Source organism: Palaemon carinicauda, chromosome 18 (assembly GCF_036898095.1).
Source record: "Palaemon carinicauda isolate YSFRI2023 chromosome 18, ASM3689809v2, whole genome shotgun sequence".
NCBI lineage: Eukaryota > Metazoa > Arthropoda > Malacostraca > Decapoda > Palaemonidae > Palaemon > Palaemon carinicauda.
This window is the reverse complement of record NC_090742.1, coordinates 72175312-72191815: the sequence shown is the minus strand read 5'-3', so window position 1 is coordinate 72191815 and position 16504 is coordinate 72175312. Positions and strand designations below refer to the sequence as shown.

General features: G+C 42.3%; 1 protein-coding gene across 1 annotated transcript in view; it reads left to right on the top strand.

Annotated features, from left to right (window-relative positions):
• Rtca (RNA 3'-terminal phosphate cyclase) overlaps positions 1 to 16504 on the top strand; it is an 89128-nt gene that overhangs the window by 26259 nt on the left and 46365 nt on the right. The window contains exons 3-4 of the mRNA XM_068392520.1: positions 562 to 688; positions 1080 to 1203. Coding sequence (XP_068248621.1) covers positions 562 to 688; positions 1080 to 1203 — 251 coding nt within the window. The remainder of the gene's footprint in view (positions 1 to 561; positions 689 to 1079; positions 1204 to 16504) is intronic.

Sequence of the window (16504 nt, the reverse complement as noted above, 5' to 3'; positions counted from 1 at the left end):
TAGAAGTGTGCCCGAGTGTACCCTCAAGCAAGAGAACTAACCAAAGACAGTGGAAGGCCATGGTACAGAGGTTATGGCACTACCCAAGACTAGAGAACAATGGTTTGATTTTGGAGTGTCCTTCTCCTAGAAGAGCTGCTTACCATAGCTGAAGAGTCTCTTCTACCCTTACCAAGAGGAAAGTAGCCACTGAACAATTGCAGTGCAGTAGTTAACCCCTTGGGTGAAGAAGAATTGTTTGGCAATCTCAGTGTTGTCAGGTGTATGAGGACAGAGGAGAATCTGTAAAGAATAGGCCGGACTATTCAGTGTCTGTGTAGGCAAAGGGAAAGAACCGTAACCAGGGAGAAGGGTCCTATGTAGTACTGTCTGGCCAGTCAAAGGACCCCATAACTCTCTAGCAGTAGCATCTCAACAGGCGGTTGGTGCTCAGGCCAACCTACTACCTTTTATATTCTTTTTGTGGTACCTCATGATTGTAATTTTAGTGTAAGTTGTAAGTTAATTTAATATCCAGATGCTAAGATTAATAATACAGTAATTCTGTTTTATTTGATTTAGGTCTACAACTTACACGGGATATGTGCAATGGTAAACTTGAAGGAGGTCAAATAGGGTCTTGTGAGATTACATTTTATCCTGGTTCTGTTGATGGTGGTAATCATATGGCAGATACACAAACAGCTGGGTAAGTACATTTGGATGAGAGCTGTATTAACAGTTAAATTTATTTTCAGTATATTTGTGGCAATAATTATATGTGGATTTACATGATTTTTTTATTAGATATAGTCATGAATATCAAGGATACATTATTTTAATAGTATTCAACTTTTGAGTGTAATATTGACATCTTAGCAGAACCAAGCCTTTTTTTTTCATATTTTTTACAATACTATACTAATTAAAACCATAACAGCTTGTCTTCGTTCATTTAGTTTATGTAGTCTAACTTTTTCAAGGACTTTAGAGAAGTCATTGAAATTGTTGTTCTTAGTTTTCAAAATATGGTCTAATTGTACTTTTATGTTATTGAACTTCCGAGTTTTCACTTATAAGTTCTCATTTTTACTGTCCAGGAGTGTAAGTTTGTTGATTCAAGCAGCATTACCATGTGCAGCATTTGCTTACTCTCCAACTCGACTGGTCCTGCGTGGAGGCACAAACGCAGATATGGCACCTCAAGTTGACTACACTATACATGTTAGTCTCATCTTTGATGATTTTAATACAGTAGTACGGTTTTTTTTAATTATTCTTAAGGATAGTTTTAGGATTGATGCTGTCTACAAACTCTTATTTCTCAATGTAAAATTTTATAACTGGTAATAGGAAGTTTCCTTAAAATCTTGCAGAATTAAAAAGTTTATTTCCTAGAGTCTTTTTTTTATGCTATAATAAGTTTATGAATAATAAACCTCATGTAGTTTTTAATTATGTATTTGAATACATAGGATTTAGGTTGTGACTTAATCTGAGTTTTAAATTATTTCTATGAACCTTCCTTGATGTTCATATTGTTTCTCCCTGGAAGCTCCTTTTCATCGACATTTACCCATAAACAAGAAAATGGTTTGTGTTTGTTCCGGCGTAAATACAAACCCCCCGCTATTTATAGGTGTATACTTTCGGTGTGGCTGAAAGACGAGTTACGATAATTTTAGTGAGGGATAACTACCCCATCCGCTAGTTAGCGGGTGGGGGGGGGGGGTTTAGACTGGCTACCCCGCTCACTCACACCTCTCGGCTGAGTAACCACTTTACTTTTTGGCTCGGTAGAGGACAGACATGCTGCTGTTCTCTCCTGCAAAGACTTGCTTTGATTGTTTCTCTGTCATTTTTTTTCTCTTGTGTGTGTTTTCATTTATCTTATACATATATATGCATGTATACTGTATATGTATAAGTGGAAATATATATTTATGTTGTTAGATACTTGTAACTTTAATTACTGTTGACAACGTATCCGGCGGCCTCCGCCGTAAGGGAGTTGTCATTGTGTTGATACTACTCCCCTACCTTGCTGCCCTCCCCTGCGTTGATGGTCGGCAGTTTCTCAATACTCCTGTGTGTTTGTTTCATTACTTGAGTTGAAGTTTTATAACAGTTCAGCTCCCTTTCGAGGAATTTTCTTTCAAGAAAGGTGACTTATTCCCCGAATAGTTCATGTTGTGTAGCGGAGCATGAATTGTAATTAATCACAACTTTTATTTTCTTTTCTACAGATAGGAGCGACGTAGAACACAAGGCATATGGCTTTGGCCGCCCTGTTCATTATCCTCCGCTTCATGTGGTAGCTCGTGAGCTGCCCATGTTACGTGGTAGCAACCGTTGTCAACCTTCAACTTGAACAAGGCTTGTTGATGGAAAGCATAGTTTGCTGCCAGGAGTTTCGCCTCCAGGGGTTGGAGAACCTTTCCTTACAAGGGAGTGTTAACCTTCCCCGAAGTTGGGTTCCCCCCCCCCTTTCCGAGGGAGAGCTTCCTCACTTCAGCCGTTCAGCAACCTTCCCCCTTTCGGGAAGAATTGAGGACAGCTCGACGAGTTTTGCTTCTGCTATCTCGTTGCCGAAATCTGTGCTTCTTCCCCTTGAACTGCGGAAAAGCAAGTCTAAGGCTTGTTCCTCCTTCGAGGGGAACTTCTTTCTTTCGTTCGCGCGACTATCCGGGCGGGCGCGCGCGTGCGTGTGGCTATTTGGGTGTGAGTGATATCTCGGTGTGTGCACGGCGAAGTTTTCGTGCGCACGCAAGAGTCTTACTCCTATGACAGAGTTTTTGAACTCTCATCACGCACGTGCGGTAACCATCTCGATTTGCGCGCGGCGAAGTGTTTGCACACGCTCAAGCATTTTACTCTTATGGCAGTTTTTGAACTCTCGTCGCGTGTAACCATCTCGGTTTTTGCTCTCAAGAGTTTTACTCTTTGTAGAGTTTTCGAACTCTCGTCGCGCGCAAGAGTTTTTCTCTTATGACAAGTTTTCGATCTCGTCGGGCGAAGTGTGGCCAACTTTATGTGCATGACCATTGTCATCAGTAGTTTTACTCTTCTTACAGAGAGTCTTCTGACTCGTCATGCAAAGGGTTCGCGTGCACGCGCAATTAGCGCTACGCTCGCGACCATCATCATCAAGAGTTTTACTCTTATGACAGAGAGTCTTCAGACTCTCATTGCGCAAGTGTTCGCGCGTGTGCAAAAACCCTGAGGGATGCCTGCTGCCTAGGAGTTTCCATCTCTCTACAAGTAACTATGACACAGTTCCTAGATTCTGAACCCGTAGGTTCTCATCGCGCCGAATCTCTTGGTTGCGCTTCCCGAGTTATTTTTTTTTCTGAAAGCTCTATGGTCAACCTCCCCCCCTCCCTACGGAATGGGTCTTCCAAAAGCGTGACTTAATATGTCACTCTACACTCCCAGCTGATTACTATGTCAGCTAGGCTAGTATCGCCAGCACCGATCCTTTCGGTTTCGAACGAACAACCGTCATCTTCCCTCCACCCTCCCACTTCGAGTGGTTGGGTTAGCAGACGGAAATTAATGGGGAATGAAAAATTCTTTACATTCCAGTTCATTTCCCCTGGCAGGCCTTGCCTGAATTAGACGGTAGTTTTCTCACTAGCGAGAAACCGTTCGATGGCAACTCCTTCGGGTAAGCGGTCGATGGCAATTATGTCTGGTCGTTTTTAAACAATGTTGGAATTTATTTCAATTCCAACCTTATTTATATTTAATAAACAAAATAATTACTCAAAATCCAAAACAACTTACAGTGAACCCTCGTTTATCGCGGTAGATAGGTTCCAGACGCGGCTGCGATAGGTGAAAATCCGCGAAGTAGTGACACCATATTTACCTATTTATTCAACATGTATATTCAGACTTTTAAAACCTTCCCTTGTACGTAGTACTGTTAACAAACTACCCTTTAATGTACAGAACACTTAATGCATGTACTACAGTACCCTAAACTAAAACAGGCACAAATATTAAAGGCAATTTTATATCATGCGTTTCCTAAACACGCTAAAAAGCACGTTAAAAAATGGCAACCAATGTTTTGTTTACATTTATCTCTGATCATAATGAAGAAACAAACTGGAGGTAGAGCTTTGCTTATTACCCAGACATATTTCCCATACTATTCCCTTAGAACTACATCACATCTTCCTACTTTAGATATATATATATATATATATATATATATATATATATATATATATATATATATATATATATACACAGTAGGGTCCCGAATTATGCGAGAATTTGGTCGATTAATGACCTTGTGTAAATGGAAAATCGCGAATTTCGAAATACACAACTAACAGAAATAATTCCATTGCGGCCATGGCAACCAGCAATTTGCCTATTCAAATGTGTTTACTACCCATTTCCAATACTTTCTTTGTACTATACTGTATTTCTTTATAATATCAAATTGTTTTTGTAAATAAATAAAACATTTAATATACTTTAAAGTTCTAATAACTTGAAAAATGGTTAAAATTACAACCAGGATAGGTGTAAACACCATATATTTCCCGTTATAACACAACCCAAAATACAAATTTTAATGTTTGTCATATCTATTGTATAATACAACTGGTGAATAGCAAAACCATCACTCTATAGACTAGCTTGTTGTATGATTGAAAATCCAGAATTATCAAAATAAAGGCGATTTTATATCATGCGTTTCCTAAACACGCTAAAAAGCACAATAGAAAACGACAACCAATGTTTTGTTTACGTTTATCTCTGATCACAACGAAGAAACAGACGCATTTATACATCTGTGTTTTTGAATTGACAGCAATTTTACAAAGTATAGATTATATGTTGAATTTGTTATTACCAATGTTCTAATTATTTTTTATTAGAACTTTCAAATACTGTAAATGAAATGAATGCCATTTATGAAATGTTTTTCTTTATGATGCCGCCTGAAACGGAAACCTTCCATTTGTTTACGCTCCATCTTCGATCATAATAAACAAACGAATGCATTAAACACACATGATCTAAGTCATAACTAATGATATTACAAACATTTAGTAAACATTATGTTATTACAAATATTTTACTTACCGTATCCATATAAATTCCTAAATTCGTAGCAAAGCTGGAAATTTTTTTTTTCCTTATGCGTTTAATCCACAATAGCAAACTGCCGCTAATGACAGAGTGATAACTTACGATAATTCTAAACTGTTACAAAAGATAATTGTCCTTTCCATATCCAAAATACTTTTCCTAACTTCAGTTATAAGTCAACTTGTACCCACCTCAATTATGGATCCATATGCAAAAAAGGTAAAAGAAGAAAGTACTAGGCCTATTTTTAAAGTCACCGAACAATTAGGTTACCGCTATAACGTTCGATGTGTGTGTGAGAGAGAGAGAGAGAGAGAGAGAGAGAGAGAGAGAGAGAGGGGGGGGATGGTTTTAAAGCACTAAACAATAAATATGATAGGTTATAACACATTGGTGTTTATGTAATATTAACTGTTTAGATGGTTTGAATAAGTTAAGAAATTGTGTAAACAATTCTTTGTTATTGTATTCGCGCGGAAGCTAGACATCAGCTGATGTGATCACAGCCAAAAGTAAAACAAAAATAAGTTAGCAATACTCGATTTTTAAAATACACCCGAAATTTAACAACATAAGTACATGTTTTATTATAGCGCAATTGACATTTAAAGAGTAAAAATTTTCTGGAATAGAATGGTGTTTCCTAAAAAATAGTGGTTTGCGGACGAAATCGGTTACCGTATTTTAAGCTATGATTGAAATGGATGTATACACGGTATAATTTTTTCGTTTTGTATTTAATTGACACTTCAAGAAAACCGATTTTGGTTTCTTCATCTATTTGTAAGTATTGTATAACGAGAGAGAGAGAGAGAGAGAGAGAGAGAGAGAGAGAGAGAGAGAGAGAGAGAGAGAGAGAGAGAGAGAGAGAGAGAGATATTATGACGCAGAAGGTTACAGACCTAGAACAGGGGAGGATGAAGGTGGGGGGAGTGATGAGATAGCCTGGGTGGACTCGCAGGGGAGACGGTAGGAGACGGGGGAAGGGGGGATTTGGTTGCCAGTGGCTAAAAATAGATTCTGAAAGACGGTAAAGGGAAAAACGAATCCCATCGAATAAACAGAATAAGGAAAGGGAATAAGATCCAGAGGAATAATAGATATAATGGAATGAAAATGACTAGATGGTGTTAGTTGTGATGATAATAATTTAGATATTTGAAATAAGAGTGTCTGAGGAGGTATAGAAGGAATTCGTGATAAATATAGAGGAATATCAAAGGATACAGTTAGTTTGCATTAAAGGGTTTGTTATCGTTTATCGGCAGTGAATAGCCTAAACTTCGGTAACGAGTCGTCAATATTTTGTCATATTTTAAACAGTATACATTTGATTTGCAAACATTGGTTTTGTAGAGTAGACGGTAAAATAAAATTTAGAGAGAGAGAGAGAGAGATTTGATGGCAGAAATCCCTCTCCCTCTCTCTCTCTCTCTCTCTCTCTCTCTCTCTCTCTCTCTCTCTCTCTCTCTCTCTCTCTCTCTCTCTCTCTCTCTCTCTCTCTCTCTGATAAACGAACCCAGTCTACTCGTGAAAACCTTGAACGCCCAGAGGGAAAAATAAGGCTTTTAAATATACTGTACTAACAAAAATAATGCTTTAATATACCATCATTAACACTACCATTACAATTATCGTAAGGTTGGAGAAAGATCAAGATTGCCGAGAACGTAACCACATTTCTGTTTACATTTTGTCAGCTGGACTCGCACAGTTAACAGTTGATTTCATTGTTGATGTGAAATTTTATCCTTAAATAGGCTATTCATTATGAAATTATGTTAATGAAATGTAATGTTGATATTGTTTTGTAACATTTATTATAAATCACCGTATTTAGGGCTACCAATATACTTAAAAAGACAATAGATTTGATACATTTTGTAGTGCTTGACTCGCGAACTTTGAACAGCCTCGCAGATACAGAAAATTTATTTTTGAAAAATAGCGATCGTGGAAAAGGGGAATCGTGTAATTCGAACACGCTTAATTCGGGACCCTACTGTGTATATATATATATATATATATATATTTCTGGGCTCGAACCTGTGCCGCCCAGTGAATAAGCTCCATTTAAGCACTTATTCTTAGGTAATTTACTGCTAAATATACCAGAGAAAAAATGTAAAGGAGTGCTAGGTTAACTAGCTCGCTCACCTATTGGTGTCGGTATAAAATTGGGCGTATATTCCAGAGGTCCCGCACTATTTAGATTAATCCACGACAGAGAACCCCAATAGAGGAGAGCCGTTCAACCTCACTCGGTACTACTACAATGCATCCGCTCAGTACCCAACTCCGTTTAGCACGACTTGTGCAGTAACCCGCATTTTTCAAGTGCTCTCGATTTTTGGATATTTTCTAGTGAATTATGGCTTCTTCGTCGGTTTCCCAGGAGACACCGTCCAAGTTAAGTACCAAGCTGGGTTTTACTGTGTTTTGAGCAACCTAGATCGTTTAATATTTATATTATAGGAGTTTATTCTCTTCGTTCATACCGATCTTGCTTGATTTCACTACAGTTGGTACTCCTGTTTTTGAGAGCTTTTAATTTTCACTTGCGGTGTTACTATGTGTTTTATTTTTATTATCAAATATTATTTGTTATTGTGAATATTCATTATTTAGCGTTTAGAATCCTCGTGGTTCAATTTTTGGGCCGATATCATTTACGTATCGCTATGGCTGCCGACCGTGCTAAGGCGGCAATGTTATTTTAGCCATCAGGTGTGTCTTTTGCGATTTAATTATTTATGTTGCATGCCTTGCCCAAAAATTTTCTATGTGTTTATTCATATATTTAACGCTTTTATTATTATTATAATGAATATTTGTGCCATTACTCCGTTTGATCTGTCTGTTGGGGATCGTCAGTTGGTAGCCCTGCTGCCTCGTATCACGTGATCCTCCCCCACGCTCCCCCTCTAGCTAGGTGGGAGGCTAGGCTTCTCCCCCCTCCACTAAGGGACCGTTGCCTTCCCTCCTTTTAGAGGGGGTAGTTAAGTGTTTATGGACTTTGTCCTCCGGGTGGCCCGGCGGTTTAGTCTCTGTCTAGTCTGGTTGGCCACCGGTCTACAGAGTTGGATCCCGGTGTACCCTATTTTATATTCACTTTTCATTCTGGCTTATGTTATACGAAACCCTCCGGGTTCGATTGGCAGTTCTTAGTTACAGTTCCGCCCCCCTATTATTTTATAACATTTCCTATGATGATTATATATGACAGATCACTACCCCGGAGTCCCTAAAGGAATTGGTATTGAATATACCTTTATTTCCCGGCCCGGGGTCTACCCCACCCCGGGAAATCAGACACTATGTGTCTTAATTCCTTGTTTTTGCATCCTTTTTTATGCTCCCGGCTTGACCGGAATGGATGGCTATACTTTAGTTTCAAGTTTGACCTATGTTAGGCCCGGGTCCTCCGGACCCGCCCCTAAAAAAAAAAAAAAAAAAAAAAAAAAAAAAAAAAAATTTATTTTAATTTATTTTATTTTTTACAGTCTAATCTTGTGTTAGACCTATGTTAGGCCCTACTTAAAAGAATAGTACAGTTAAACTCTATTCTTGTGTTAGACCTATGTTAGGCCACTTATAGAATAGTACAGTTAGGCTCTAATCTTGTGTTAGACCTATGTTAGGCCCGGGTCCTCCAGACCCGCCCCTAATTAAGAGAATTACAGTTTCTCATATACTATTCTTTTTACAGATGGTGCATTGTCTGACGCCGGCCTGTGCAGCTGTTCTGCACCAGCCTTGTGGCCACTCCGTCTGCCGATCTCACGCCCCTTGTGGGGTTCAACTGGAAGACGTTGTGGTATGGCACCCGGATAACTGTGTGATTTGCTTCGACCTCATCACTACCCTTGGTTCTGACTCGGTGAGTCCCGTTGGCTATATTGCCTTCTTATTTTATTTACTATTAGTAAGATATCTATGGTCTTGAAGGACCATTGGGAGTTTCCCTTTTATAATTCCCACTATTATTTCAGGCATCCCCGGAGCAAAAGTCTGCGGCTCGGGCCACACTGAAGGTGTGGGTTGGTGGTTTTGCCCGGAATGTAAAGTCTAAGCGGCCGTACGTCCTATCTGAGGACTACTGCACCATGGTTTACCCCAACGCCAAGTCTTCAGCTGCTGTGGCTAGGCATGTGGCAGCTCCCATCATTGCCCACATTGATGCCACTATAACGGGTCTCATCGACCCAGAGCAAGATCCATCGGACGCCCCCCGGAGGTCTGGAGGACAATGTTGCCTCCATGAACCTGGACGTCGAACCAATGTTGCTAGACGAGCCGGATACAGGTAGGGTGGTAAGTGAGGCAGGTGTGTCCGGCGCTGAGATTCCTATCCTCAGCCCCGCTCTTTCTTCTTCTTCTGATCGCTCTTCCTTTCTTGGATTTTCTGGGGACCGTGATTCGTCTCAACGTTCATACCCGGTTCCCCCTAAGGATAAGTCTACTTCAAGGACCTTACCCAAAGCTCGCAAGCCTCACAAGACTTCTCATGGCTCTAAACATGGTACGAACCCGTCTTCAAAGACCTCTGGTTCCTCCTCTAAGTCTCACGACCCGGGAGTTCCTTCCGCCCCTCCTGCTGCTAGCCCGGGCCTTTCCGAATCAGCTATGCTTCGCATCGTGTCGGAGATGCAGGAAAAGTTGGTTTCGGAGATGCAGTCGAGGATGGACACGATGTTTTCTAACTTCGGTCAGAGAATTGGGGCTTTAGAGCAAGGAGCTCCGGAGAGAGTCCAAAGCTCTCTCATACCGGATGCCTCTAAGCTCCCGCCGTTTGCCAAGAACAACCCCTGGCGGATGGCTCTTCATTCCCCGTTCTCAGACGGAATGTTGACTCTGGAGGGCCTTGGCACTCGCCCTCTAGAGGACTTTGAATTCTTTCCTCCGGGTCTGGCATTTCCATTTCATGGTTATGCCAGACTTACCGAGGAAGCTTTAGTCCGATTAGACAAGGTCCCCAAAGAGACGGTCATCTTCCCGAAGGAGCAAGCCCAATCTGTTTGGGCCAGATTTTTGAATGACATCGGCTGCACTAACACCATGCTGACGCCTCATAAAAGCTCCTTTACGATGTTCTTAATGGACAAGAACACCTTGACTCCATGCGTCAATAAGGTGGCAGAGCTTGCCTTTCAATATGCTCTAGAGGAGAAGCCCTTGCCTCCCATCCGAGAGGTGGATCCAATCTCCCTCCTTCTTCCCTCAGGTATTGAGTGTTGGGACAACGTCCATACCACCTTTACCTCCGGCAAGCTTGCAGCAGACTGTGCCTCAGTCTTGTTTAGTGAGAAGCTTCCCCGTCTCCCGGAATCTCTCATTAAACAGGAATATGATTCCCGCCTACGTGTGGGCCGTACTCTAAACCTGGCCACATCCACGGAGTCGATAGCCTTGACTTACGATACGGAGAGTATTTTTAAGTCTCTCAACAAGGCTACGCTACAGTCGTTATATTATGACTTATATGACTTTGCTACTGCTAAACGCAGATGTCGCAAGCATGTTCTAGCTGAGGCGACGATTAGGCATGAACCTAATAAACTCATCCGGTCCTCCTGTTGGGGTTCAAATCTCTTCCCCGAGGATCTCGTAGAGGAAGTCTTGGCGGAGGCCACTAGGGTTAATCAGAGCCTTAAAGCCCGTTGGGGTTTGACCCCTAAACGCAAGTATGACCCCGCAAATTATCAAGCCCGGGGTAGGAAGAAGCTTAGACCATATACCTCCACCCAGTTCAGGCAACAACAGAGTGCTTCATCCAACTTCCGGCTGCCTCTTCCTCCATCTTCTGTTGCCCCTGCACAGCCTTCCACCTCTCGGGCTCCTTCGGATGACTATGTCACCGTTCTGCTACCTAAGAGCCAGCTTTCTGGTGCCTCCGCCACTTCCCCTGCCTTTAACCAGTCCTACGAGGCTCATAGCTCTTCCCAGAGTTATGGTAGAGGTAGAGGCTACCACCGTGGCTCTAACCAGAACAAAGGCAGGGGAAGAGCCTTTCGCAGAGGAAAGAACTTCCGAGGCGGACGTGGAGGCAACTCCTCAAACCAATACTGAGGTGCAGCAGGTAGGGGGGAGGCTCTATGCCTTCCGCAACAAATGGAGGTTCAGTCCCTGGGCGTTCAGTATCATCTCCAAGGGACTAGGGTGGAGTTGGATTCAAGGACCTCCTCCTCCGAACAAATTTCGTCAACATTCCACTCCGGACCTGGTCGAATTTGTCCAGGAACTTTTACAAAAGAATGCCATACAAGAAACGAAACATCTGAAGTTTCAAGGTCGGCTGTTCAGTGTCCCGAAGAAGGATTCAGACAAGAGAAGAGTGATTCTAGATCTATCCCTTCTCAACTTGTCCATTCAATGCGACAAGTTTCGAATGCTTACCGTCTCGCAGGTGCGGACCTTACTTCCCCGTGGGGCCGTCACCACCTCTATCGATCTTACAGACGCCTACTATCACGTCCCGATAGCGAGACACTTCCGTCCGTACCTAGGCTTTCGCTTAGGGGACAAAAGTTACTCCTTCAAGGTGATGCCTTTCGGGCTCAACATTGCCCCAAGGATCTTCACAAAGCTAGCAGAAGTCGCTGTTCAGGAACTCAGGAATCAAGGGATTCAAGTAGTAGCCTATCTGGACGACTGGCTCATTTGGTCAGACACCTACCAAAATTGCCTAAAAGCCACTCACAAAGTCATCCATTATCTTCAATCTCTAGGCTTCCAGATCAACTTCAAGAAGTCCCGTCTTCTTCCAAAATCGAAGTTCCAATGGCTCGGCCTGCAATGGGATCTTATATCTCATACTCTGTCTCTTCCCAGACCCAAGAGGTTAGAGATTGCAAGAAACACCAAACGCTTTCTCAAAGACAAAGTAAGTTCCAGACGGCTTCAAGAGAAGATTCTGGGGTCCCTTCAGTTTGCCTCAGTGACGGATCTTCTTCTGAAGGCAAAATTGAAAGATATCAATCGTGTCTGGCGTTCGAGGGCGAACCGGAAGCTCCGGGACAGGAAAGTCCGCCTTCCTCCCATTCTACGGGAAAGACTTCTTCCTTGGACAAGAGCAAACAGTCTGTCAAAGTCAGTTCCCCTTCGATTTCCGCCCCCGGAATTAATCATTCACACAGACGCATTCCCTATCAGGTTGGGGCGGCTATTCTCAGCTCAAGAAAGTTCAAGGTCTTTGGACTCCCTTGTTCCGCCATTTTCACATCAATGTGCTAGAGGCCATGGCAGTTCTTCTAACCCTGAAACGTCTCGCTCTTCCCAAGAAACAACACCTTCGTCTGGTCCTCGACAGCGAAGTGGTGGTCCGCTGCCTCAACAGAGGCGGGTCAAAGTCAGGGCCTCTGAACCATGTTCTAGTAGCCATATTCTCCCTAGCAGCCTCGAACCGTTGGCATCTTTCAGCTGTCCACCTGGCGGGAGTCCGGAATGTAGTGGCAGACGCCTTGTCCCGGACCTCCCCTCTAGAATCGGAATGGTCACTCGATCTAAAGTCATTTCGGTGGATTCTCTCTCAGGTTCCCGGTCTCCAAGTGGACCTCTTCGCCACGGAATCCAACCACAAATTGAGAGTATATGTGGCTCCCAATCTAGACCCTCAGGCTTACGCCACAGACGCCATGTCACAGAATTGGGACAACTGGGAAAAGATTTATCTCTTTCCCCCGGTGAATCTTTTGCTGAAAGTTCTAGACAAACTGAGATCCTTCAAGGGACAAGTAGCCTTGGTCGCACCCAACTGGCCCAAGAGCAACTGGTATCCTCTCCTGCGGGAGTTGAGACTATACCCTCACCCGATACCCAATCCGGTTCTGTCTCAGATAGTACAAACACGCGTTGTGTACGCTTTCTCAAACATTCAGAGCGCCCTAACTTTATGGACTTTATGAAGTTTGCGGCTATGCATGGTGCCAATATTGATCCTCAAAACACCTTGTTCCTAGAATCAGATAAACGGGATTCCACCATCCGTCAGTATGACTCTGCAGTTAAAAAGTTGGCAAAATTTTTAATAGACTCAGACGTGAACTGTATGAACTTGAACCTTACAGTCACTTTCTTTAGATCTTTATTAGAATCAGGTCTGGCAGCCAATACTATCACCACTATTAAATCGGCTCTGAAAAAGATCTTCCTAGTGGGTTTTAACATAGACTTAACCGACTCTTTGTTAGCTTCAATTCCGAAAGCTTGTGCCAGACTGAAACCGGTTACTCGTCCTACCCCGGTGACCTGGTTCCTTAATGACGTACTCAAATTGGCTTCTGATACCATTAACAGTTCTTGTGATTACATGCCCCTTCTCAGGAAAACACTTTTCCTAGTGAGCTTGGCTTCCGGGGCAAGAATTTCTGAATTGGCAGCCTTGTCGAGAGACCCGGGTCATATTGACTTTCTGCCTTCAGGAGAGGTCCTTCTTTCTCCTAACAAATTCTTTTTGGCTAAGAATGAAGACCCTCAAAACAGATGGACCTCCTGGAAAATTGTTCCCCTCACGCAAGATCCGTCGCTGTGCCCTGTCACTACTCTTAGGTCTTATCTATCCCGGACCTCCTCTAACTCCTCGGGGCCTCTATTCGTTAGAGAACAAGGCGGTACCATTACTATTAAAGGGATCAGGCAACAAATTTTGTATTTTATTAAACAAGCTAACCCTGACTCTTTTCCTCTTGCACATGATATCAGGGCGGTTGCCACCTCGGTGAACTTCTTTCACCACATGAATTTTACAGACCTTTCCAGGTATACAGGGTGGAAATCACCGTCAGTGTTCAAGAAACACTACCTTAAACATTTGGAAGCCCTAAAATTTTCTACAGTAGCCGCAGGGAGCGTAGTTACTCCCGAGTAACTCACAGGTTAATGCCTTGACTCTTTATCTCTCCCTCTTACCTGCCTCATTTATACCCTATTGTATTCGTTGGTCTCGCACCTGAATACTGTTATTATATTTGTAAATTTTATGCTCCTGAGTATCTGTATATATTATCACTCACGGCATTATTATACCTACCTTATTGGATTTATGTTCATATTTAAGATACCCTTATAATTGTTTTTTGGTACTCATCTCTGATTAAAGCATCCTGTATTTCTCTTACGCTTATGTTTTTTCCTTTATTTTGCAAGTTTGGTGACATTTTTCTCTTGTATAGATTCACTGGGCGGCACAGGTTCGAGCCCAGAAAAGGGATTTTGACGTAGGAAAAATCTATTTCTGGGCGAGGGACCTGTGCCGCCCAGTGAACCCTCCCAGCTCCTCTCCCTTGGAGTCCCCCAAACTTTGGGTGCTAAGGAGTTGGGTTCTGAGCGGATGCATTGTAGTAGTACCGAGTGAGGTTGAACGGCTCTCCTCTATTGGGGTTCTCTGTCGTGGATTAATCTAAATAGTGCGGGACCTCTGGAATATACGCCCAATTTTATACCGACACCAATAGGTGAGCGAGCTAGTTAACCTAGCACTCCTTTACATTTTTTCTCTGGTATATTTAGCAGTAAATTACCTAAGAATAAGTGCTTAAATGGAGCTTATTCACTGGGCGGCACAGGTCCCTCGCCCAGAAATAGATTTTTCCTACGTCAAAATCCCTTATATATATATTTTTATATGTATACACATATACATACCTACATATATACATAAATACATGCATACATATATATATATATACAGTGGAACCTCTACATACGAATTTAATCCGTTCCAGAACCAACTTCGGATGTAGAAATTGATCGGATGTCGAAACGAATTTTCCCATAAGAATACATTGAAATAGGATTAATCCGTGGTTGAGCCCAAAAACCTATGATAACTTCTTAATAAACTACTACACATAATTTTCCCATGAGAATAATGAACACTAAATTAGATAATAGACATGTAAATAAGAAGAATAGACATGTAAATAAGAAGAATTAGCAAAAAATGATAAATAAGAAACGGGTTTTTAGCGTCACTTTACCTTAGAAACTCCAGCGCAGGTGTTGTTCGTCTTCGCTACGCAGAGAGGAGAGAGGAGACGGACGGACGGCGAGGAGGTAGAGAGGTTAACTACGATAAACGTAACACTACCGTAACTTATTCTAACTTACACTAAGTGAACTTTAACATAACTTAGCTTATTTTTTTTTATTTTTATATTTTATATTTTTTTTTACATTTTCTTTTTTTCTTTTTGATGATTACGTAATTTTAATAACTATCACTTACATTTATAATTGACTGAATTTCTTTTGCTTCACTCTTTTCCGTTTTCTGTGTTTCACTTTCTTCCTCTTCACTCTTTGCCGTTTTCTTCGGTTCACTTACATCCTCTTCATCGCGAGTTCGCTTCGCAGTTTTTTTAAAGAAAGCATCGATAGATAATTGCTTCGTACGGCTTTTCAGAATGTTTCGAAAGTGCGTTAGGCAAACATCATCGAATTGAGAAACTACACGACAAACCTGCAATTTCTTTGGATGGTATTTGTCGATGAAGTCGACCACGTCTTGATATTTTCCTAACACCTCTTTTATTTGCGCTGAACCTAACACATGTTCTACCTCCTCGCTCTCTTCCTCGTCATCACTCATGTGCTCCGACATAGCATGGAGTTCCTTGAGCTCATCCGTCGTCAGTTCGTCGTGATGTTCGGCGACGAGTTCCGTAACGTCATCTGCGTCGACCTCCAGACCCATGGACTTGCCAAGGGAGACGATTTCCTCTACGGCTTCCGCTGCACCGACCACGGGATCAGGTTCGGGGTTAAAACCCTCGAAATCTCGGGGAGAAACTGCATCAGGCCACAGCTTCTTCCATGCAGAATTGAGGGTCCGTCGAGTTAATCCCACCCAAGCCTGATCAATGATCTTTAAGCAGTGCACGATATTGAAGTGGCCCCTCCAAAATTCACGCAAAGTTAAGTTGGTGCTTTGCGTGACATTAAAGCACTGCTTGAATAAGTGCTTGGTTTACAGCTTCTTAAAATTAGAGATGACTTGCTGGTCCATGGGCTGGAGGATAGAGGTGGTATTTGGTGGAAGATACAGCACCTTTATGAACTTGAATTCATCGAAGATATCATCTTCAAGTCCGGGGGGGTGAGCGGGTGCATTGTCAAGGCATAGCAGGCACTTTAAAGGCAATTTCTGCTCATGAAGATACTTCTTCACAGAAGGACCGAAAACTTGGTTTACCCATTGCACAAAGAATTGCCTAGTGACCCAGGCCTTCGAGTTGGATCGCCAGAAAACATGAAGCTGATCCTTATCGACGTTGTGTGCTTTAAAGGCCCTAGGGTTCTCTGAATGGTAAACAAGCAAGGGCTTAACTTTAAAGTCCCCGCTAGCGTTGGCACATAGAGCAAGAGTCAACCGATCCTTCATTGGCTTATGCCCAGGCAATTTCTTCTCTTCAGC